Source organism: Biomphalaria glabrata, chromosome 14, assembly GCF_947242115.1.
Source record: "Biomphalaria glabrata chromosome 14, xgBioGlab47.1, whole genome shotgun sequence".
NCBI lineage: Eukaryota > Metazoa > Mollusca > Gastropoda > Planorbidae > Biomphalaria > Biomphalaria glabrata.
This window is the reverse complement of record NC_074724.1, coordinates 19,008,601-19,035,470: the sequence shown is the minus strand read 5'-3', so window position 1 is coordinate 19,035,470 and position 26,870 is coordinate 19,008,601. Positions and strand designations below refer to the sequence as shown.

Below are 26,870 nucleotides of genomic sequence, written 5' to 3'. Positions count from 1 at the left end.
TCCCCTCAACCTACCAACCCTCCATAGAACACACTTAGTTTCCCCTCAACCTACCAACCCTCCATAGAACACACTTAGTTTCCCCTAAACCTACCAACCCTCCATTGAACACACTTAGTTTCCCCTCAACCTACCAACCCTCCATAGAACACATTTAGTTTCCCCTCAACCTACCAACCCTCCATTGAACACACTTAGTCTCCTCTCAACCTACCAATCCTCCATAGAACACACTTAGTTTCCCCTCAACCTACCAACCCTCCATAGAACACACTTAGTTTCCCCTCAACCTACCAACCCTCCATTGAACACACTTAGTCTCCCCTCAACCTACCAACCCTCCATTGAACACACTTAGTTTCCCCTCAACCTACCAACCCTCCATAGAACACACTTAGTTTCCCCTCAACCTACCAACCCTCCATAGAACACACTTAGTTTCCCCTCAACCTACCAACCCTCCATAGAACACACTTAGTTTCCCCTCAACCTACCAACCCTCCATTGAACACACTTAGTCTCCCCTCAACCTACCAACCCTCCATAGAACACACTTAGTTTCCCCTCAACCTACCAATCCTCCATTGAACCATGTAGGCCAAGAATTAAAAGGGAAGTGAAAACAATGTTAGTTTGAAATTGACATTGTCTTCGTTGTGCTTCTCAATGGTGTCAGCACTGGAAACCCCTTAAGAGCCTTCAGACGAGAAAAGATACCAAGGCTTCATCTTAGTCTAGAGACACCAACACGAGAGACAGTAAGGACAATAACGCCTTTAAAGAGATAATAATTAATAAAACTAGGTCAACACTTTAATTAATTAAAATGTCAGTAAATTATTGGCCGTAAAACTACTCTACAATCATTATCAGACCACGTAACTCGTTCAGCTTGATCATCACTGACGCAAAGTTACGCGTGAAACTTTTTTTTTCGGTCACAAAGAAAAAATAATTAAAGAAACAAGAACAAGAGGTGATCAAAAGACAGGTTTACCAGAGTTACCGGAGTTGAAATGCAAAAGTAAGTGATATGGGGCCATGATCTGGTACAGCTAATTCACAGATCTTTGAAAGATTTGTGCGTGAAAGATTGCCTCTAAACAGCCGTGGAATCTAAGAACGTCATTGTTCAGGAAGGAGGTTGTCAAACATCTTTTCTGTCCTGGGAATGAATTAATGTTGGAATATAAGTGTAAACCATTCCCATCAATGCCCTATTATATCAAATGTTGTAGACATTAAACTAGAGTTCATGCACAAATCCTACAGACTTACTTACGTCTGCTCTGGCATCATTCATCAGTTTGCGATGTTTACGTTTTAGAGAGCAGGTACTGTACCTGACAATCAAACTCGTGCTGAAATCCCAGTCACAACAAGAAACGGTACACACTACAGTGACTACACAGTAAGAAAACTGTTGAAACAACTTGAACACAAAGATACAATTTAGACTTGTTTTTTTTTCAAGGCAATATTTACTTTATTCTCATGATTAGTTTCTTGACTGTGTGACTAGCTTCGAGCTGGAGCCAGACACTTTGTTCAACACAATACAAACAAGCAAAATAACAAAAAAAAATCTCTTTTAAAAAAAATAAGGGGTTATCTAAAGAGGAAGAACCCAGTCCTTAAAACTACATCTACCAATAATGTACAAGTTATTGCCCATATTCGATATAAAAAAAAAGAATTAATTATTAAAAATTAATTGACTAATTGAGTATTTTTGCTTATTGATTCATGTTTTGTTAGGTACAATATTTTTTTTAACTATCAACTTCATCGGAGAATGCGAGAAGGAAAATTAACGTTAACAATTATTTAAGGGGACTAAACCCAACACATTCAGCCATATATGTGAATACTTAAGTATTAGTTTCCCTTGTAGCTATTGAACAAAATAATGAATTAACTGTAATTAATTATCTAATTGGTTAATTTTTTAATTGATTCATGTCTTGTTTATGTAAATGAATAATTTTGCGATGTTCCAACTTGATCCGAGAATGGGTGTGAGAGACGTAACAAGACAGACAGACAGAGTGAGTTGATATGAGCTTGTAAAAAATACTAGATACTAATAGCGGATTTCCCTCTTCACTGTGACTATTTAAACTTCTGACCCTTGTTGACCTACAAACATTCGCGGCCACTGTACCGTTTTTTATTTGTATCAACTACAGTCCGTTGTACTAAAAGCTCTTCTGCTGTTGAATAAAAAAAAACAACTTGCAGTTTACGTTGGATAGAGTGAACTAAACACAAGCAATATTTATGAATTCTAAATTTTCCCCCAAAAAAGTATTTCTTTATATAATGGACCTCATGCACCGAAATGAACGATCACGTGATAATATTGATAAAACAACAAAAAGAAAACTGTTACTGTTGTGGATTAAAATTAGATCGTAATTTGTGTCGAAGAGATCAAGAATCACGTGACTCAATGTTGTTTGTTTACGATTGGTGAATGAGGTCCATTACGACCAATTCATGTGCACTTCTATAGACTCTTTCTATTCTATTTGAAAAACATCATGTTTTCGTCGACAAAGGGGGAGGAGACGGTAGAGTAAAACGATTAATCATGTCATTGTCTGTCCTCTCTCCTTTTTATAATTATTGCTAATGATTACAATTGACATTAAAGACTAGAGGGTGGGGCGACTCGAAATAAGAATTAATTTATAGCATTTTAAACTTATATTAGTGACGGATTTATTACTATTTATTTGTGTGTGTGTGTGTGTAAAACTTGTGTAATTTCTGTCACTAAAATACACAAGAAAACGTTGTTGGTCTAACCGGAGGAAAGGGGGGGTTGATTGCATCTATCGCCCCTCCCACCTAGTACCACCAGCTTTCATTTTATATTTACTAATAATTTAATTCTAATTTAATTTAACTAATTTGAGATTTGAGTGTGATACGACATAATAAACACATGAGTTCAAATATTAATAAGTAGCTAATTTTGTTCATAAACTATAATTAATGCATAAAAATTGGACCGCCCCCTCCCAACTTAAAGGGTTAGAGAGGGGAGGACAGTCGCTCCCACATACCCACCCCATCCCACTGAATCGGCGAGATAACAGAAGTGAGCGACATAATATAGGAACTATATTCTATAGATATTCAACTAATTTTGTTCATAGACTATGATTTCTACATAAAAATTGGACCGCCTCCAACTGAAATAGTTTTGAACGGAGGGGGGGGGAGTAGCTGTAATTGCCCCTCCCCCATCCCAACGAAACGGCAAACATACCAGAGGAGAGCGACATAGTAGGCCTATAAAGATGTGTTACAATGTTAATTAGCAGTTTTTATCATATAGATAAGTAACTACCTCTGTTACCAAACTCTGATTTCTAAACAAACAAAATGGACCTTCACCCCACTCGAAAGTTTTGGGGAGGGGGGCGGGATTGATTCTACCACCTTCCTCCCCCCCCCCCCAACATCGAATCGCCTGTATACTTGGGGGGGGGGGGGGGGGCGACATAATTTAAAAATAGGCAAAATATGTAGGTCACAGCTGGGACTGCGCAGCCACGGGAAATACTGCATTCCTCACTGATCTTCGGACTCGAAGACTAGCCTTATTATATATATATATATATATATATATATATATATATATATATATATATATATATATATATATATATATATATATATATATATATATATATATATATATATAATTAATATAATTATATTAACATAATTATATATATATTCGTCCATCGTGGTTCGATGATGACCACTTTTATCATCAAACGGCTGAGGGCTTTGCACTGGGGTTTTATGCCTCCTCATGTGGCTGGTGAGACCTTTGTGAGCCCGGAATGTACGGCTGCACACTGAGCAGGTTATTCCAGCTGGAGCTAGCGTCATTGGCCTTGCCATTCTTCTCTGGCGTTTTTCTTCTGCCAGTGCTGTTCTCTTTTCCTCAGCAGTCTGTGCGCAATGATGCTCTGTCATATGCTCCTTTATCCCAGGTGGTTGGGTTAATGCTGAACGCTTTCAGAGAAGCTTTGAGGGTGTCCCTAAAGCGTTTTCTTTGTCCACCTTGCGAACGCTTTCCTTCGCTTAATTGGTCATACAGGAGTCGTTTAGGGATGCAGCGGTCTTATATTCTGCAGACATGTCCTGCCAATCGCAGCTGGGACTGCATCAGGATTGTGTGGATACTTTGCAGACCCGCTATTTGGACTTCAGTATCTGGTATTTTTTTCTTGCCATTTGACATTCAGTATTTTTCTTAGGTCATGTGGAAGTGATTCAGTTTTTTTTGCACGTTTTCTATATACTGTCCACGTTTCTGGGGTATAGAGCAATGTAGGAAGATGACAGCTCGATGCGAAATCAATTTTTTGTATGAAAAAATAGCTACAAAAGTTTTAATGCAAACAATTTAAACAAACGACAAGAATATAAATATTAACAATATATTACTATATTGAACGATTTGTCTGTGAATGATTTGTCTGTGAACCAACTATCGGTTAACGAGTTGTCTATGAGCAAGTTATCGGTGATCGATATGTCGGGTGAACAAATAGTCGTGAGAACGAATTGTCGGATAAACGAAAAATCATGAACGAATGCGAATCCGTTAGATAGTTTAAGAGATCTGTCTATATATAGGTCAGTTAGTGAGTGGTACCTCTACTATAGATGTGTAGAGTTAATGTTCTCCTTTAAGAATGAAGTAAATATTTATCAAACTTCTTAATTCTAGGGCTTAAAGATTCACATTTTAAAAAGCAACAAAGGATAATTCGTCCAATCTTTAGTTCTACAGTCAATCTCAAACTGCTCAGTTGAAGAAAGTAAACTAATATATAGTCTATTTCAAGAGAATAATATAGATTGTGTACATCGTATAATCAAACCGAAATTTTATTGCGAGCAAAACGTATTGCTACCCATGTTTTTGTTTATTACAGCATTATCATTCATTTCAAATGTATATGATCTATTATTGACAAATGATTATTTCATTTTTATACGTATACTATCACATTCAAACATACACCTCTAATATATATATATATATAAATGTGTTCTCAATGAAATTATATAAGACTTTACTCATTGACAGATCTAGGACGTCGTAAGTTAAAATGTTTCAAGACTGTAGTCCTATACATTGCTGCTCAAACTTAAACATTGTCTCCGGGTGTCTTTAAATCTTTCTTAGTCAAGAATTCTGCTACTGGACTCCGATGACCTCAGTCTTAACTTTTAACATCTTATTGCCTCCATCACGTGGTATAGCTTTCATGTGAACTCCAAAGTCACTGTCACTACATTTTGGGGTTCACTGTCTTTCTTGTAGGATTAGCTTTAGCCTTCCAACATAAAGGCATTGACATATTATTAGTGCGCTCATTATCTAGACAGATTTTTGTTTCCATGTTTAGTTGCATAGGATTTGACTCTCTTGAGTGCTTAGACCAATCTGCCTGACTTAAAATTGTGTACAGTTGACGATTAGCTGAAATCTTCACATTTCCATTAGGTTCTCTATCATACATGTCCAAATTATGTCGATTTATATTAGATTGAATTTTTTCCCAATGGTTTGTTCCGATACAAGGCAACTTCTGAAACTTCGTCACTTTTGCATGATTTGACATTTTCTCTAGCAGCTTTTTGTCTTGTTCACATTTCTTGTTACGTACAACACAACTTCCTTTCAGAAAAGTCCGACCACTCCTCTTACTCTGTTGAAACCTAGCGTTGTTATGATCCTGTTTCTCTTCCCCTTGTTTCCTTCTGATGCCCAAGTTGTTGATGTTATAGTTGCCTTGTCCAGCCATCGTCTTATTGTCATTATACTCTGTCATAAATGTTTCCACGCTGGTGGAACTGAAAGATTCAGATTTGGCCGTTTCTCCTTCCTGTTCTCTGTGTCTACGTCTAAAGTTTAAATGTTGTTTCATTGTCTCATCCCGGATGTATTTGATCACGTCTTGCGCATTTTGGATTCTAGTCTCTATATGTTCTAATTGGAGAAATGGGTCAGTTTCTGTTGGTTCAACGCCCCTGTTGACAAGGATCAAGTAAGATTCAAAGTTTTAAATAAACTCATTTAAAAGATAAACAAGAGAAACATTAATATATACTTTTTTTTTAAAACAAAGCTTATATGAAGTATAATTGTATCAATTAGTTTGGATCAGTCATGTAATTAAATTTGTAACAGATCTAGACTAACAATAATAAATCTTTGCGATTATAAATATTTTACCACTTGTGTTTGTTTAAGGCAATTTCATGCTTTTAGCTTTTTCAATACGCTATCACTTGTCTGGATCAGTTGGGAAAACAAAAAGAAAAAAAAAGGGGGTGGGAGAGAAAGGGGTATCTGAGTACATGTTACCGTTATAGCTTTTTAATTGCATAAAAAAAAACTTGTTCGCTCATAAATCAAGCCTTCTCAAGGGGACTAATTCAACTTATAGCCTACCACTACATCTGTCAAGTTCGATTTCTTTCTTTTGTTTGATACCAACAAAAAAAAAATTATCAGTAGTTAATTGACTCACTAGTTATTTTGTATTGAATCTCGCTTTGTCAGGCACAAGAAAAAAAGTCTAAAATTTTAACTTGATCCGAGATTTGGTGAGGGAGAAACAACGCGTACAAATTTTTACCAGACAGACAGAGTGAGTTGATATAAAATTCGTAACAATAATATAGATCTAGTTACAAATACCTCAGAAAGATATCTACAAAGATTTTCTACAAAGCTTGTTTCAAAATGGCGGGAAAAAAAGACTTTTCTTTAAGGTTAAGCTGTGAATACTAATTAAATAGATAAGAACTATCCCGTTTCGTATAACAGTAAAATTATGTGTAATACCTGGAAATTATGCTATATAATTTCAATGCTATTTAAAATATAGCTTTAGTATGATAGGTCTACCTGTAGTTCATGAGAGCTACGTATGATCTGTGAATAGAATTTTTGACCCTGTAAATGTCCATCTCCGTATTAGTAGATTGATCCATCTTTTCATTCAATTCATATTCCATGTAAGTGATCTTTAGAAAACATAGAAATATGTATATGAAATCTTACATAAAGATTACTGCCAGATCTTGCAAATAATTTTACTAGAATCAAGCACTCAATGGTTTACTTCTCAGCGTTACTTTTATGGAAACTATTAACGAAACAAACCTAAATTGTTCTTTAGGAAAGAAAATCGATTTTATGGAATATTCAATGGTAGAAATGTAAATGACAATAGTTTTCAGCTTTTTGTTTTCATTATTGCATGAAAACTAGATCAGATTATTTCAGCACATCTACAATGTATTAAAATCATCACATCAAAACATCTGACACAACAGTCAGGTTTGTTTTTTTTTTTTTTACAAATTACAGCAAAATATGTTTGGAAACCATACATTTCCCAGAAGTTTGTGCTAATTGTATTGTATTGGTTGGTATCATGGGCGTAGCCGGGGGGGGGCAGAGTTTAGAGACTGATTTTTTGGGCGTAATTGCCTTCATGTCATCGCAACTCTTGGTATGCGTAATTCATTTTGTTGGAGAACAGGTCCCGCAAACCTCATGCAACGCTCTGTCACAACCTTACTAAGAGGTCGACCAGTTCGGCATAGGATTTCCTAGAATGAGACTCGATCTCTATAACTGACTCCTAAAATCCGTCTTAGCCATCTTTGTTGAGCCACATTTAGTCTTTATCTATTTCGGCAGATGACTATTCACTGCACTTTAGTAATTTAGCCCAGCCACTGGTAGAAATTAGTAACTTCTCTTGTCAACGCTCACGAAATTAGGTGCCTGTAGTTTGCTTTAGATTTTATATCGAAAATGAATGTTTTATCGTCAAAATCATATGTTGGGGAGGGGGGGGGGGGCGTTAAAGCAAAAAAATCTCTGGAGTTTGTTTTTTTAATTCAAAATTTAGAATTTGGTGACATTAGTTTGTTTTAGAATTATATTAAAGAGAGAGGTTTTCAACCTCAAAACTCTCTGTAGGGGGATTTTAAACTAAAAAATCTTTTAAAAGCCCTCTGAAGGAGGGGGTTTTAAACTTAAAACCGCCCTTGGCTAGGCTACGCTCATAGAATTTGTAGTGTGTAATTTGCTTTTTTTTCATATTGAAGAGGTGTTTTTAGCATCAAAACCCGCTGAAACGTGAGGGGGGAGTTTAAACTCAAAACCCCGTTTGGCTACGCTCACAGCATTTTGAGTGTGTAATTTTTTTTTTTATAATGAAGAGGTATTTTTTGGCTTAAAATACCCCGAAGGGAGATTAAAGATCAAAGCACTATTGGCTACGCACATAGATTTTTCCACAATTGAAGATGTTCATGAAAATGAAGTTTACAAGATTACTATTCGTTTTAAAGTAGGTCTAACTTATAATGCATACTAATTAGCTTTTTCTCTTTAAAAAACTGCTTTCATAACTGATTTAAAAAATTAGATTTTTCGATTTTAGGAAAAAAAAAGTAGCCGTTGCATCAGAACTTTGAATGGTCTAAAATATGGTGATGTCGGATTTTCAATATCTTTTGTAGTTTACGAGATCTAAACGGGACGGACGGACAGACGGACAGACGGACAGACGGACAGACATTTTGCACAAAACTTATAGCGTCTTTTCCCCTTTCACAACATTTTATTGAAAATATAAAGTAATAGTAGAAAGTACATAATTTAATAATATCTTTATAACATTATTTTAAAAAGAAAATAAAACCATTTGCATAAATGTTTTTTAAAAATATACAGAATAATCACATTTTAATAGTGAATGTTTTAAAAAATGATTTTGTTTAAAGTAGCTTTTGCACCAGAACTTTGCAAGATCTAAAAGATCATGATATCGAATTTCAATTTTTTTTTCTAGTTTTTGCGATCTAAACGGGACGGACGGACAGACAGACCACACAAAACTAATAGAGGCTATTCCCCTTTCGGGGGCCACTAAAACTCACGCGTGTACTTAAATTTTTCAGTTTCATGTGTAGCTCGGACATTTCATTGTGAAGCAGCATGTTTCTGTGGTCAGTTTCGGACTTGATCTCTGAAAGTTTTTCCTGCAGTTTGTTCATTTTAGCCATTCGATCCTCATACTCTTTGTATAATTCCTGGTTGAACGAGGAAAGCTCTTAGAACAATAAAACGTTAGTCACTTCTCAAATGAATTGTTAGATAGAATAATGAAATGTTAGTCACTTCTCATATGAATTAGTAGATAGAACAATGAAGTGCTAGTCACTTCTCATATGAATTATTAGATAGAATAATGAAGTGTTAGTCATTTCTCATATGAATTAGTAAATAGAACAATGAAATGTTAGTCACTTCTCATATGAATTAGTAAATAGAACAATGAAATGTTAGTCACTTCTCATATGAATTAGTAGATAGAATAATGAAATGTTAGTCACTTCTCATATGAATTATTAGATAGAATAATGAAATGTTAGTCACTTCTCATATGAAATATTAGATAGAATAATGAAATGTTAGTCACTTCTCATATGAATTAGTAGATAGAATAATGAAATGTTAGTCACTTCTCATATGAATTATTAGATAGAATAATGAAATGTTAGTCACTTCTCATATGAATTAGTAAATAGAACAATGAAGTGCTAGTCACTTCTCATATGAATTAGTAGATAGAACAATGAAATTATCACATGAAAACATTCAAAATGTTGTACAGTTGATTCCAAAAATCAGCTCATAAAGTACAGCAAGAGTGTTTTTAGTTTCGTGTCTCTGTTAATCTCATTAAGTCAATGAATATAATCAAGGATTGTTTCACGTAATCCTCCGCGACTGCTTAAAGTTGTCAACAAAAGAACGTATTAAGTTTCATTGTGATGTAGCAGAACAAACTGGCAAGCGTCTGGCATGATGCCATTTTCCAGACCATTTTGGTCATCACTAAGAAATCAAAATAAGTTAAGGGAGATAGTTTAAGATTTATTTTACTTCAGACTAGGAAAGGTTTTGTGTTTCTTGATGTTTCAAGGAGTCAAGTTTAAGTAGGCCTATAAATTGAACTAGTTCTGTTGATTTTAGTTATATCGTTCAATTGTTATATTGTTCATTGTGTGGATTTATTAATTGAATTCAACGATATTGTGTATTTCTCTGATTCTTAAAAATTGTCTTAATATTTGTATCTGTGTCCTGGTCCGGCTAGTGTTTACCTTAAATACGTGAATGAGTGCTGCGTATCTGTCGAGCAGCTGACCAGGCTGTAAGTAGCCCATCAATTCACAACACTGAAGTAGAAAGTTACGACATGGATCGTATTGTTTGATTCTTTCCTCCAAGACTTTTTTGTAAAAGTTCATCCTCATGTAGAGGCCACTCATTTGTTCCACTCTGAGGAACATAGGTCATGCCGTTTAGAACAACGTAACTAAGTATTTATCGTGACGCCTTCAAGACTAACAAAAAATCATTTGCGCCCCCTCCCATACACCCACTGCGGATCCATGGAGCGGGGCGGTAGGCGCAATATTAGTATAGAAATCACACAATTTGTATACGAATTATTTACTTATGTTAATAATATTTACTAATTATTTATATTTTAACCTATTTTTAGATTATGTCAGATAGGGAAAGCAGGAACCATCTTTCAAAAACTACGGCCTATCTGGTCAAACAAATCAATTAGCCTGAAGAGTAAGATTCAACTTCTCAATACAGTCATAGTCCCTACAGCCGTGGAGGTGGAAGTCATGTAAACAAGTCAAAAAGAGACTAAACGTGAAAAGGATTCTATGAATACCATATCCAGAGAATGAGACCAATAGAGAAATCCTTTCCCTCCAACACATTCGCCTCCTACGTAAAGTGATGAGCAAACGTCATATGAGATTAGCGAGACATATCCTTAAACAAGAAGAAACATGTTTACCAAAGTTAGCCTTTACATGGAACTCGAAAAGATGAAATAGAAAAAAAAAAGGACGTCCATGTCTAACATCGCGTCGGATCTTTCTAGAAGATCTAAAATCTGTAGGCACAAACTTTGACTAGAATGTGGAAGGAGAGAGCTTCTTCAGTAATAACCGGCGAACGGCACGGGAGGCACTTAGTTTCAATAAGTCATTTGTTTGTTTCCTTGTCTCTCATTACTAAGGTGCTGCCAAGTATTTTATTCTAAAGATTATACTAATTGTACCTGGCTTCCAAACTAATATTTGTTGATCGTGTAAATATGAGACTTAAAAGTTGTCTTTCATTTTTCTTACTGTCCTCTTCTATTTGGTCATTCATGTCCACGATTTCTTGCAAAAAATTAAGTGTTGCATTTTCCACGACATCCCACCTAGATCTAAGAGATGCTGTCAGAGACCTGTGGAATACAGAAGGATTAAACTTATAGCTTTGAAATAGAGTACACTTTGAAAATATCAACTGACAAGGACGTTTGAAATAGAGTACACTTTGAAAATATCAACTGACAAGGACGTTTGAAATAGAGTACACTTTGAAAATATCAACTGACAAGGACGTTTGAAATAGAGTACACTTTGAAAATATCAACTGACAAGGACGTTTGAAATAGTACACGCAGAATCTTCACAACAACACACTTGTGAAACAATAAACTATCAATTTACTCACTTTAAATTTCAAGATTTCAATTGCTAATTATGAATAATATACCCTGAATTATAAGTCAACACAAAATATTCAATATAAAACAACAACAACAACAACAACGCTTACATCGAAGTGTTTGTGTCACAGTGACATCTAAACCCAACGTTTTGATTTTTTTTTCTTTTTTTTTTTTTCTACTTTTTAGCGTTGTTTATTTTTTAAATATTTATTATTATAGTTTTTTTTTATGCATTTGAAAGAAAAGGCGGTAAAGGTGTTTATTGTTGAGATTTCGCCTCCTCTAATTAATATCCAGTTTACTCTTTTACAATCATTTGTAACGACTTCTGTAGGCACGTAGCTAGTTGAAAGCATACACTCTAGTACTTATTAGTAGTTTTGTTCAAGGAAATATTAAGACAATATTAATTACCAAATCCATTACAAGTTTTCTTTGTAATAATTAATATATACACAATCTTTGGTATAATTTTTACATTTATATTTGAATATTTTATTTTGTTCTAGGTATCTTTCGATTCCTATCGCCTTATCTCATCATGGCTTATCTTCCCTTAGCTTTTTATACATTTTCTATATTAAAACAAAATTAATTAATAACGACTAATTGATTAACTAATTGAATGATTCTTTCATTGATTCGTGTCTTGTCATTGAGCATGAGTTTGAACTGTTTTGAAAAATATATGCTTAAACAACTTGTAGCAAAAGTCAATAACAGAGTAGACCCTCACCAATTTGCATATAAAGCAACTAGAGGAACTGAGGATGCCATTCTATTGCTTTTGGACCAGCTTTATAAGCATCTCGATATACCCAAAACATATGCACGAGTCCTCTTCGTAGATTTCTCCTCGGCTTTCAATACCATACAACCACATCTAATGATAAACAAACTGAGTAACTTAAATGTAAGCCCTTACATACAAGCATGGGTTCTAAACTTTTTAACCCAACGCCCCCAGTATGTTAAAGTCAACAACACCAAATCGTCAACTCGAGTACTATGTACGGGTGCTCCACAAGGCTGTGTACTTTCTCCTGTACTGTACACTCTTTACACTAATGACATAAAAAGCATCTATGACTCAGTTAAACTCATTAAATTCGCTGATGATACTGCCATAGTCAGTCTTATTTCAGGAGACGAAACTCAGTATCGAAGCTCGATAGAAGAGTTTACAAACTGGTGCACCGACAACTTTCTAGAACTGAATGTCACAAAAACTAAAGAACTAATAATAGATTTTAGAAAGAAAAAACAAACTATACGTGAACTGCAAATAAACACTACATCTATAGAACAAGTAAAGGCATATAAAATATAAATATAGGCTTTATCATCAACAACAAGCTTCCATGGGAAGACCACCTTGGAACTCTGACAAAGAAAACAGCACAGCGACTCTTTTTTCTATACAAACTCAATAGCTTTAAACTAAACAAGAAGATCCTTGAGACTTTTTACGGCGCGACTATACAAAATCTGCTAACATACGGAATAACTTGTTGGCAAGGCAACACCTCATCTAAACTGTTGCGACGTCTAGAAAACATCATAAAAAGCATCAAAAATTACACTCACATTACCACATTTAAAGGAACTTTTTGAACAAAAGTGCCTAAGAAAAATCAAAAAAATCTTGGAAGACAACGGCCACCCGCTCTATCAGAACTACGTCAGGTCGTCGCGAAGTGGGCGACTGCTGTCAATCAAAACAAGAACGGAGCGGTACAAAAACTCGTTCCTACCTCACTCGGTCAGACTCTATCACAGCCACTCATTGATCAGGGAACATGAAATGCACCAAGATACCTGTGTGTAATCGCTGAATGAACTCTTTATGTTGTCTGTTGTATTTATGTGTATTTTTCTGTTGTGTTGTCTTTATATGAGAAAAGAGTCCTTGTAATCACAACAAATTTCCGTAAGGATCAATAAAGCAGGCTTAGTCTTAGTATGCAAAATTTGATGACGATTGGACGAGTGGAGTTGGTCAAAAAATATATTGCGAAAATCTAAACATAGGAGAAAGATACAAACATACAAGAAAGATACAAACATAGAAAATAGATACAAACAAAGATGATAGATATAAACATAGATGATAGATACAAACATAGATTATAGATACAAACAGACAAGAAAGATACAAATGTATAAGAAAGATTCAAACTAGGGGTGCACCGGATAGTCGTTCCGACTCCGGCTTCTGCCGAATATTCGGCATTTTTTCACAATTCGGCGATATTCGGCTCCGGTCGAATATCACTGCCGAATGTAAACCGGATAGTAAAAACTACAGTGCAGTACCTATATTTCTACTAATATTGTTAGGCGCCTCCGCGTTAAGTCTTTTCCAGATACACCAAGCACTAATTCTGGTATTGAAAGCCAACAAAATGCATATTCTGAGGTATCTACAGTGCATTTTCCTGCTATTAAAAAGTTTTATTTCAAAAAACCTAATGTTCTATTCTTACTGACTTAGACCCTCCCGCGCCGTTCGGCGCATTTTCCGTCAAGCTGTTTCGACAAAAATCTGTCACACTTAAATATCGAAACAAGCGAAAGGCAAACAATATAAAGGTAGTCGACGTTGATAAACGATGTCAAACAAGAAGTTTAATACTCAATGAAGGAAATCGTCGAATGTCGTCAATAAAAATATTCATGATGTAGTCATGATTCAGTCATGTCAGTTCTGAAATACATAAACGTTTTTGTTTCAAATAAAAAAAGAACTTTTAACACTATGACTGTTGATGGAATGTTATAGGTTAGGAAGAGTTGTGCCCATGCACAAGGGAAACTACTCCAGTAATCAAGATGGCTAATTAAACTTGTTTGTGTTTACCTGAGAGTGTTCTTATTTCAAGTGTATTTATATTTAAGTGTCCATCGTAACATGGTGGCAGCGGTGTACACATCTAATAAAGGTAAACGATAACCTAGAGAAACTTATAATATAAGAAATCAGTAGCTAAAATGGCAACTAACAGATATTTCCCAGTACCACAACCGCTATTAGGCCTACAAACAGGCAATATGGCGGCCAATGGACCTCATTCACCAATCGTAAACAAACAACATTTAGTCACGTGATCTTATTGATAAAACAACGAAAAAAAACTGTCACGTGACAACCATCATGAATTAAACATGAGATCGTAAATTATATAGAAGATATAGAGCACCTCGTGGCTAAATGTTGTTTGTTTACGATTGGTGAATGAGGTCCATTGGAAAAGATTCAGAAGAGACTGGGATAACTATGAAAAGGCCACGAAACTCACAACAGAGACAGAAGATATACGTGTAGCAACACTAATGACCATAATTGGAAGTGTCTGATTCATTTGAAAAAGGGCAGGAGAATAAATGAAATTTTAAAGAGTTTTGAAGAGTTCTATGTTGGGAGAACCAATGAAACATATGAGAGATATGTCTTCAATACGAGAAGACAAGAGGAGGACGAGAACATTGACTCGTACATAACTGCCCTGAAGAAACTGGCAAGCAGCTGCAATTTTGATAAACTAGAAGAGAGTCTGATTAGGGACCGAATTATCTTAGGGGTTAGAAACTGTTGCAAGACGATAAACTAACCCTACAGAAATGCATAGATGTGTGTAGGATATATGAAAGATCACAAAGACAAATGAAAGATATCAGAGAAGGAAGAAACGAACTTTTGGACAAACCAACGATTGAAAGAATCTCAACATCTAAGTCAGGCCCAAAATACAGGAAGGAATATCAACAAAGTGACAAAGGGCCAAGACAAAGGAAAACATGTAAATCTTGCAAGGGAGACCATGAATACATAAAGGAAAAATGTCCGGCCTGGGGAAAATCATGTCACATTTGTGGAGGCAGGAATCATTTCGCCTCAGTCTGCAAAAAGAAAATATACAGCATTACTCAAGCAAAGACACAGAGCAACATAGACTCAGACACAGAAGAAGATGAAGTTACCCTCCAAACTGAATGGGTAATGGCAATGAATAGCCCCAAAAAGCACAGGATGACGGCCGTTATGATGATCAACAACCAAAGAGTCAGATTCCAAGTGGACAGTGCCGCCGACGTCAATACCACAAACGAAAAATATGTGTGCCCAGACGAGATAGTACCGACATCCCAGAGGTTAACTATGTGGAATAAGACGGTAATGGAGCCAAAAGGAAAAGCTACGTTGGTAACCACCAATCTAAAGACCAATGAGAAATTAAATGTAGAGTATGTGGTAGTACCAAATGATCTCACATGCCTGCTAGGATTATCAACTCTGAGGAAGATGGAACTCATTCACATAAATGAAGACCGATTTATTGCCAAAGTCGAAGCCACAGGAAACAAACATAGAAACATTGATGCACTCGGTGACTTGGGCGTGGCTACATTGAAAATAGACAAAACAGTGAAGCCCAAAGTTCTACCATGTAGAAGAATTCCTATAGCATTAAAAGAGAAAGTCAGAGCTGAACTAAACTCATTAGTTCAACGAGGAATTCTGGAAAGAATAACTGAGCCCACAGAGTGGGTTAGCCAAATGGCATTGGTAGAGAAATCAGATGGCAGTATCAGAATCTGCATTGATCCTCAACCCTAGAACAAGGCACTACTGAGGGAGCATTACAACCTAACAACACTAGAAGACATTTTGGCTGAAATGGGTAACGCCAAGATATTTAGCAAAGTCGACATTCAGGAAGCTTTTTGGCATATCAAACTAGACCCGGACTCATCAGGTCTCACTGCAATGGCGACCCCATTCGGTAGATACAGATGGAATAGACTTCCTTTTGGTCTCAAAGTAAGCTCGGGAGTCTTTCAAAGACATTTGAATGATGCGTTGGAGGGACTAACAGGATGTTTTAACGTGGTGGATGATATAATGGTAATTGGAAAGGGGGACAGTAGAAGAGGCTCGCAAAAATCATGAGGAAAACCTATCAAAATTACTCAATAGGCTAAAGGAAAAAAACATCAGACTAAATGAAAAGAAATCAGCATTCCGAAAGTCAGAAATTTTGTTTTTGGGACACATTATTTCCCAGTCAGGAATAAAACCAGACCCAAACAAGGTGAGAGCCATAACAAATCTAAAAACCCCTGAAGACATTACATCGGTTCGGAGATTTTGTGGAAGGATACAATATCTATCAAGATTCATCCCAGGTCTTTCAGCAGACCTACTACCAATAACAGAACTGACTAAGAAAATCAAGCTATTCGTGTGGTCGAATGACTGTGAGAAAGCATTTAATAGTGTCAAACAGAAGATATCCAATCATGGAACCCTAAGTTATTTCGACCCGGAGAAGAAAGTAACTATTCAGGCGGACAGCAGTCAAAATGGCTTAGGAGCTGTACTACTACAAGATGACAAACCCATAGCATACACATCAAGATCACTCACAGAGCCTCAGAAAAAGTGGGCTCAAATCGAAAAGGAACTCTTGGCTGTAGTAGTAGCTCTAGAAAAATTTGACCAGTACACGTACGGCAGAACAATAATAATACAGAATGATCATAAGCCATTGGAAAATATACTCAATAAATCCCTCAGTTGTGCACCTAAAAGGCTTCAAAGCTTAATGATGCGTTTGTACCGATACGATGTTCAGTACCAGTATACCAAAGGAAACAGATTACAGATTGCTGACACGCTAAGCAGAGACCCTTTGCCAGAGCAGGAAGATTTTCCTGACACCTCTATCAACACTGTAGTACTGGCCCTCCCAGATATAATGTTAAATAAAGTTAAAGATGCAGTCAAGGTAGACAATGAGATGCAGATGTTGAAACAGTACATGCTGAACGGTTGGCCAGACAAGCATCATATTATACCAGAACTTAAACAGTATTGGTCACTTGCAGATGTACTGACCTATGAGGATGGCCTTCTAATGAAAGGGGAGAGAATAGTTATCCCAAGAGCATATTAAGAAAAGAAGTTGAAACCAAACTACATGCAGCACCTTTAGGGTATGATGCCATGATGAGAAGAGCAAGGGACGCAGTTTTCTGGCCTGGAATAGCGGCAAGAATAAAAGAAATAGCTAATGCATGCCAACCTTGTCAGCAAAGTAAACCTGCAAACCAGAAAGAAAGCTTAATACAGCATAATGAGGGTTCAAATCCCTGGGACAAAGTTGGAATAGATTTGTTTCCAATATTTGACCAACAATACCTTGCCATAGTTGACTACTATTCAAATTTTATTGAAGTAGAACATTTGCACACGACAACAAGTCAAGTTGTTATAACAAAACTAACAAAATTTGTTTGCCAGATATGGGGTCCCCAAAGTGTGCATCAGTGATTTTGGACCTCAGTTTTTATCTGCTGAATTCACCGCATTTATGGAAGCATGGGGTGTCCACCATTTAAAATCTTCACCAGGACACCATGAGTCAAACGGCAAGGCAGAGGCAGCAGTGAAAATATTAAAGAATCTGATGAAAAAATCCAAAGAAACTAAATCAGATGCTTATGAAGCCCTACTAGAGTTTAGAAATACACCCAGGCAAGATACCAATTTAAGTCCGGCTCAGATGCTCTTTGGAAGGGCAACAAGAACGCTATTGCCAAGAAGAGAGCATACTGCAAGAATGTCACACCAAGAAGCCACGGCCAAACGGGAGAAGCGACAGCAAAGTGTCAGAAAACACTACAACCAAACAGCTCGTGACATGAAGCTTATAAACGTCGGACAGAAAGTCTTCTATCAATCGCCAAACGATACTACCTGGAGACAAGGCAGAGTATGTCGGAAAGTGAACGAACGTGCCTACATTATAGAAGGTGAAAATGGTTTCAAGTACCAAAGAAACAGAAGGCACCTAAGACCTGACACCACTAACAACATAGACTTTTCTCAAGACAGAGAAAGTAATTGTACTGATATTTTCCCAGACGCAGAGAATGAGCGTATTAACGGTCCACCCAACGCCCAAAACACTCACCAGTACTCTCTGCGACCTAGGGCCACTCTACAGAAAACGTCGAGATATGAAGACTATGTTTAAGAACTGTACATATTTACTGTTGGAAATAGTTTTGTTGATTTGATTGTAGTTATTTCACTTGGAACATATTTACGTTTGTAAATAGTTTTGTCAATTTGATTATATTATTTTTTATTTTTTATTATTATTTTTTTTTTTGCAACTTTCCTTTTTTTTTTTTTAGTTTTTTTTTTTTGGCAGGAGAGGGGATGTTGATGGAATGTTATAGGTTAGGAAGAGTTGTGCCCATGCACAGGGGAAACTACTCCAGTAATCAAGATGGCTAATTAAACTTGTTTGTGTTTATTTATATTTAAGTGTCCATCGTAACAATGACTATGCACCAAATATCTTTTATTACAAAGACAAGGCGTGTTGATCTAAATAGAAATAAAACTTTACATTATAAATTCACATTACATACGTAGCATCGGTGAATGTGTGGCGCCAAGTTGTATTAGGATGTCATCGCAACTCTTATTATGCGTAATTCATTTTGTCGGAGAACATGTCCCGCACACCTCATGCGACGCTCTGTCACAATCTTACTAAGGGGTCGACTCCCAGTTCGGCATAGGATTTCCTTGATTTAGACCCGATCTCTATAACTGACTCCTAAAATATGTCTTAGCCATCTTTGTAGCGCCACATTGAGTGTTTTTCAATTTCGGCAGATGACTATTCACTGCACTTTATTAATGGACCCTGCCACTGGTAGAAATTTGTAACCTCTCTTGAATACGCTCTTGAAATCAGGTGACTGTAGTTTGCTTTAGATTTTGTATCGAAAAGGGAAGTTTTATCGTCAAAATCATCTGTTGAGGGTTTTAAACTAAAAAATCTCTGGAGTTATTGTTTAAATTCAAAACCCCATTTAGCTACGGTCATAGAATTTGGTAACTGTAGTTTGTTTTAGAATAATATTGAAGATCTGTAGGGGATTTTAAAACTAAAAGCCATCTAGAAGGGTTTTAAAAAGCCATCTGTAGGAGAGGGGTTTAAACTCAAACCCTCCAATTGGCTTGGCTATGCTCAAATAATTTTAGTGTGTAATTTTCTTTTTTTTTATATTGAAGAGATACTTTTTAGCATCAAACCCCGCTGAAGGGGGGTTTAAACTCAAAACCCCTTTGGCTACGCACATAGATTTTAGAGTGTGTAATATGCTATTTTTATATTGAAGAGGTATTTTTTTAGCTTCAGACTCCATTGGAGGGGAGTTTAAACTCAAAACACCTTTGACTACACTCATAGAAATTTGAGTGTATAATTTGCTTACATGAAAGATACAAACATACAAGAAAGATACAGAGTGAGTTAATATAAGTATTTACATATTATTGGTACCTATTAAAATTAAAGCCCAGTCTTTCTTTCTCTTTCATGGCAAGTATAGCATCTCGAAGTCCAATCTTATAGCGGATAGGTAACTCTCGATTCAAAACTTGTCTGGCGATAGTTTGTAACTTGATGTTGTGCTCTCCCACTCTCATGTCATACGTTTGGAACTTTGCAGGTCTCGACATTTTACTACGTTCTGCCTTAATGGTAGGACTCTACGTTCTGTTAATGGTAGGACTCTACGTTCTGTTAATGGTAGGACTTAACTCTAGGGAGGAAGAACAAGAAAGAAACAATAAAAAAAAAACACGGCTACACAGACAGTTTGTGTGTAAACACCAACTCAAGATCAGCCCCCGAAGTGGTCAACCGAGAGTCTTCACCAGGATTCGAACACGGGCCTTCCGGTTCCAAGTGCTTTATCCCTCAGCCACAGAATCTCCATATATTCATTTAGCGTACACTTATATTTTTTAAAATAATAATTATTAACCTTATCGATACATTCAAAACTAATAACATGTTACAATAATAAAGAGAATCTAAAAAAGATTTATTTTTCGTACAAAATTAGATTAATTGATAACACGAAAAACAAAATTCTTGACCTAGATTACTTGAGGTAGTGAGCTACATGTGTGTACAAACTTTCTCCTCGCAAATAAAAATTAATATCTCCGTTCTCATTTGTAATACAAACTAGATCTAGATCTAAATATAGATTCAAGATCTAAGTCTAGATCTAGAACTAGATCTAAGTCTAGATCTAGATCTGAAATAGATATAGAATCTTGATATAGAATCTACTAGTCTATATCTAGACTAGAACTCGTATGACTTTAGTTCTATTTAGACTGTCAAGTGTAGGCCCCTATAATGAGGATATGTCAAAATTGCTTGCTAAAAAGTACTTCTTTATTTTTGAAACTTATAACTAAAACGAAGTTCGTATCAAATTTCTTTTTTTTAAACAACACTTGAATCAGTACTTTATTCCATGAGTTAGTTAATAAATGGAAAATATATTTTATAATGATCCATTAATACTTTTTCCATTGTGACCTTAAATGCAATTTTTTTTTACCAATGCGCGAATCTATGAATGAAGCTTGATTTATTAATGAAGAAATCTGTGATCTTTTGAAAAGACTTACCTACCCTTAAGTTTTTCACTGAAAAGTTCTTTATTTTTTTGAAAAAATCTGCTTGCATAGATAATTTTAAAAATTAGATGGTTCACTTTCGGAAAAAAAAGTAGCCGTTGCATCAGAACTTTGAATAATCTAAAATATCAAGATGTCCGACTTTCATTTTCTCTTCTAGTTTCTGAGATCGAAACGGGACAGACGGACATACAGGCCACAGAGAACTTATAGCGTCTTTTCCCCTTTCGGGGGCCGCTAAAAAGTTAATTTATTGAACGAATTGTTATTAAAGTGCTTCTTATGGAAACGGTTTTAGCCTTCTTTATACTCGTATTTCTCAACTGCTTCTGAAAAGTAAAATCATGCACTGATAAGATTTTCGTCCTGCGAGACATCATCAAGCAAAGCCTAGAATACAAACAAAGGCTGGTGATCAATTTTGTGGAATTGAACAAAAGTATTGGATAGCGTCCATCGTGAATTACTCTGGAAAATAGCAAGTGACATCCCGCAACAATTTGTCGAGATTCTGCGCAATCTATGCAATAATTGTAACTGCTGTATTAGATCAGACAATGGAATAACGGAGCTCTTCAACGTCGAAACGAGTGTGAGACAAAAGTGTATCCCATGTCCATTTCTCTTTCTGCTAGCCATCGACGTTGTCATTAAAAAACATGAATCTGGGAAGTGGTGACCGAACGTCGCCTGAGAATCGTGGAAATAACATTAGACAAAAAGTCAGTCTTATCATGAAATAACATTAGACAAAAAGTCTTATCATGAAATAACATTAGACAAAAAGTCTTATCATGAAATAACATTAGACAAAAAGTCTTATCATGAAATAACATTAGACAAAAAGTCTTATCATGAAATAACATTAGACAAAAAGTCTTATCATGAAATAACATTAGACAAAAAGTCTTATCATGAAATAACATTAGACAAAAAGTCTTATCATGAAATAACATTAGACAAAAAGTCTTATCATGAAATAACATTAGACAAAAAGTCTTATCATGAAATAACATTAGACAAAAAGTCTTATCATGAAATAACATTAGACAAAAAGTCTTATCATGAAATAACATTAGACAAAAAGTCTTATCATGAAATAACATTAGACAAAAAGTCTTATCATGAAATAACATTAGACAAAAAGTCTTATCATGAAATAACATTAGACAAAAAGTCTTATCATGAAATAACATTAGACAAAAAGTCTTATCATGAAATAACATTAGACAAAAAGTCTTATCATGAAATAACATTAGACAAAAAGTCTTATCATGAAATAACATTAGACAAAAAGTCTTATCATGAAATAACATTAGACAAAAAGTCTTATCATGAAATAACATTAGACAAAAAGTCTTATCATGAAATAACATTAGACAAAAAGTCTTATCATGAAATAACATTAGACAAAAAGTCTTATCATGAAAGTCGAAAAGGGACAAGGACAACCACGTCAAACATGGCGTCGTGGGCAGAGGCTTTGGGCGGTCGAGTGGGGCAGGGGCGCGATCACCCCTACCGCTTCCTCTCCCAATCCGCCAGTGGCCACACTGACTGGGATGGGGGTGAAGAAGCATGTCCTGGTCTCAGGTAAGAAGAAGACCTAGAAAAGTTTGTTTGGAAGATGATTACATCCTGGTATCAGGTAAGAAGAAGACCTAGAAAAGTTTGTTTGGAAGATGATTACATCCTGGTATCAGGTAAGAAGAAGACCTAGAATAGTTTGTAAGTTTTGAAGATGATTTTTCCTAGCTCAACCAGGACCGCGAGAATGGCGTGCATGGTTTGAACCCGGACCATTCAGACAGCAGTTCCGAGCACATATCACATGACCAGGCAGCCAAACATAGTTCGGAATATATGCATTCATGAAATAGTCAAAATAATTTTTTTTTGGTAAAAAAAGGGGGCGGGGTACTATTTCTACTATAGTTTGTATAGTGACACAAAACTTCTCACATTAAAACGGCTCGTGCCAAAACGACGCGTACCCAGATAAAAGATATAAATATCGATAAAGTTAGAGTTAACTTGGGCTAGGATTTAAAATAAAAATCGACCCCCCGCCCCCGAGATTCCTTCAGAAAAAGAAAATAATTACGAATCATTTATATATATACCTAAACTACTAACTTTACTACTACGCTAACTATTGGTTACTTTTCTTAGATCACTAGATCTAGAATCCAGATAGTTTACAAATAAATTACATACTCATTCGCTTAAATATAGGCTATAGATATCTGTTTAGATCTCTAGCTCTATTTAAACTCTCTTACTTAATGTATTAAATATAGGCTATAGATATCTCTTTAGATCTCTAGCTCTATTTAAACTATCTTACTTAATGTATTAAATATAGGCTATAGATATCTATTTAGATCTCTAGCTCTATTTAAACTATCTTACTTAATGTATTAAATATAGGCTATAGATATCTATTTAGATCTCTAGCTCTATTTAAACTATCTTACTTAATGTATTAAATATAGGCTATAGATATCTATTTAGATCTCTAGCTCTATTTAAACTATCTTACTTAATGTATTAAATATAGGCTATAGATATCTCTTTAGATCTCTAGCTCTATTTAAACTATCTTACTTAATGTATTAAATATAGGCTATAGATATCTCTTTAGACCTCTAGCTCTATTTAAACTATCTTACTTAATGTATTAAATATAGGCTATAGATATCTCTTTAGATCTCTAGCTCTATTTAAACTATCTTACTTAATGTATTAAATATAGGCTATAGATATCTCTTTAGATCTTTAGCTCTATTTAAACTATCTTACTTAATGAAAGTTAATGTAGGCTGTTGTTTGTATTCAAGAATAGATTTAAATCTTGAATCTATATAAGAGTTAACCAATTTAAAAAGTGTTTTTAAAAAAGACTTATAAACATCTTTACTTTTAGTTGCTGGCGCTGTGAGTGTATCATCTTTAGAAAAGTGATCAATAACCAGTTAGACATTACATCTAAAAGATGTAGGCCTACTTAAACTTTGTGAAAATCATTGAACATGGCGGACGTATGTTTGAGGTTATAAATAGAATCGAGTGCGCAAAATTTAGTGTTCATATTCTTAGAGGAGATTTTTCAATTTGGCGGGAAAACCTATAAATAGCTTTTTTGGTGTATCCTGACGAAGAGCAACTGCCACGTACTGAGATTTTGTTCAAATTATTTGTTAAGTTTTAGCCTTCTTGACATTGTTTAGTTTATCGGGAAAATCCTATATGCATAATGTAGGCCTACCATTGCGTTCCGATTGGGAGAGGAGGGCATCACCGCTTGTATGGACCCCGCTGGGGAACGGTGCAATAAATGCGGACTGGTTAGCAAGCTTTCCTCACCTCTTGCTGCAAGTACACTCGCTAGAGCCTAACTGTGGTAGCTCACTGTGCTAGGCTGTGTTTGCTCTCGTTCTGAGCTTCCCTGAACCACTTGGCTGTGGTCAAACATACAAGTATCTAGCCCTCGTTACACCAATTGAGATCATGACAGTAAATAAATCCATACCGGCTCGACCGTCGCCCTGGTTACTAACGGAAGCGCCTACCGTCACAAAGCAGGGAGGAGGTGAAAAGTATATTACTGATCCATGCAAAACTAAAATAAATGCCCGAAATAAAATCCCCCTAGAAACATGGAATGTGAGAGAGAGACGAAGAGCAAGTTGAAGAACTCACACATAAACTTAACCGACTCCATTTCAACATCATAGGACTCTCTGAAATGCGCTGGAAAAACATAGGCGAAACAATAGATGAGGGCCATAAACTGTACTACAACCTCTCAAGTAATGAATGAGGTCAACGACTATTAGAATTTGTGAAATACAACAATCTCTTACTGGCTAACACATTAGGATGCCACAAACAATCGCACAGTCCTAATGGATAACACCACAACCAGATTGACTATATCATGGCAAGCATCCATACGTCCAAAATGGAACAGACATTGGAAGCGACCATGACTTTGTTATGATGACCTTCAAATTACACCTAAAAAAAGTGACAGAACAAGGACCTTCCCGGATAAAATCTGACCTGGATATTCTGAAAGACCCCCAAGTAGCTGCCCTATTCGAGGCACACGTAGGAGGACTCCAGTGACCAGGATAGCGACACACAAGTCAATATGCTAAACACAGCAGTCACAGCCCTTGGACTCCAGTGACCAGAATAGCGACACACAAGGCAATATGCTAAACACAGCAGTCACAGCCCTTCGACTCAAGTGACCAGGATAGCGACACACAAGTCAATATGCTAAAGACACAGACACAGCCCTGGAAATAGGCCTACTAGGGAAGCTTCGCCAGCCAAAAAAACCGTGAGTAACAGTGGATATGCTCCAACTCTGTGACAAGTGACGGGAGCTTAAAGGGAAAAAATTGTCCGATCCAAAAAATGTCCACGAATACAAAAGCGTCAACAAACGGATTTCAACGAAATAAAAGAAGCCTACTGAGACAGGACTCTTACATGATACTCGTTTCCACTCTACCACCCCCGACGAAAACGTGACACGTTTTAAGACCGAATAGTCCAATATGGTGACACTAAATGTAATTGCGCATGAATTGAAAATGATTATTTAAAAAAAAAAAAGACTTTGCTTTGGAAAATTTAGAATTCATAAGAAATTTTTAAGTAAAAGAGTTAACAATTGAGTTGAGTTCTGAAACCAAATATTTTTTCCTAGTCGCCTTTTCCCAACCTTTACTCAATCTGAGATTTTTGTATTGTATAATTAATTGTGGGACTATAATTTATTCTTGAATCCTAAAAATACAAAACAAGAGTAGAATCTAATTAGTCCCCTCAATTTCTGCTCAGTTTTTTTTTTTTTTCATAGCTTTGAGTTATAGTTGTGCAACAAAACGAAGTTACAGTGTTGTCTCACAGATAAAGAACCAAACATGAATTGGTCCACAGCAGCACTGGCAAAACAATCTGGAAAGATAAAAGGTATAGCCCTCGACACTAAAATCTAAAAATCGGAATGATGGGCTCCCTTGTCATGCTTGCGAATCTAACTGCAGAACTCGAGAAGAGGATTCTAGCAATAGAATTGGATGCTACAGAAATATACTATGTATCACATACAAAGACCGCATCACAAGAGATTAGAAAAAGGACTGATACAGTGATTGGACCCCATGACTACCTACTAACTACTATCATAAACGCAAAATATAACTATGGCCATATCACAATGTCTTCTTGGCTAACAAAAACCTTCCTTTCAGGAACAGTACCAGGAAAAATAAGAGGCAGACAGAGAAAGCGATGTGCAACAACATAACAGAATGAATGGGCCACTGAAAGAGATTCTATCAAAGACAATAAACAGACGAATGGAGAAAGATGGTGAACATATCTTGTGTGGTGCCCCAACAGACTAAGGAATAGGTGAATGTGAATGATAATTTTGGTGCCTGAAATTTTTCTATGAGCAAATATTTTAGACATTGTGCATAAAATTCAGAAAAGGCATATTAACAGAAGAGTTAAAAATTGTTTTATTTTAACCATTGGAATATTTACATAGAGAAAAAATTATAAACAGTGCCATGTTTTTAAAATACAAAAATACTAACACATTTTACAAGGCAAGCCTACTACTGAGTTCAATATCTTTGTACGTTCATGAAGTAATAGATTTT

At 35.8% G+C, this 26,870-nt stretch overlaps 1 protein-coding gene across 1 annotated transcript; it reads right to left on the bottom strand.

The window, feature by feature from the left end:
* Positions 1 to 4,895: 4,895 nt before the first annotated feature.
* Positions 4,896 to 24,246, bottom strand: LOC106051439 (uncharacterized). The gene is made up of 7 exons (XM_056010453.1): positions 24,104 to 24,246; positions 20,027 to 20,288; positions 11,217 to 11,390; positions 10,231 to 10,408; positions 9,001 to 9,153; positions 6,950 to 7,068; positions 4,896 to 6,066 (listed from the first exon to the last, which is right to left on the bottom strand). Exons 2-7 carry the CDS (start codon positions 20,203 to 20,205, stop codon positions 5,325 to 5,327), a joined length of 1,545 nt encoding a protein of 514 aa, XP_055866428.1. The 5' UTR covers positions 20,206 to 20,288; positions 24,104 to 24,246; the 3' UTR covers positions 4,896 to 5,324.
* Positions 24,247 to 26,870: the final 2,624 nt, after the last annotated feature.

Coding starts and splice junctions, on each gene's coding strand:
- LOC106051439 (XM_056010453.1), bottom strand. CDS start 20,205: ATGTCGAGACCTGCAAAGTTCCAAACGTATGACATGAGAGTGGGAGAG. Junction 9,154..10,230: donor CACTCATTCACGTATTTAAG/GTAAACACTAGC, acceptor TCGTTCAACCAG/GAATTATACAAAGAGTATGA. Junction 6,067..6,949: donor GTAGCTCTCATGAACTACAG/GTAGACCTATCA, acceptor CCTTGTCAACAG/GGGCGTTGAACCAACAGAAA.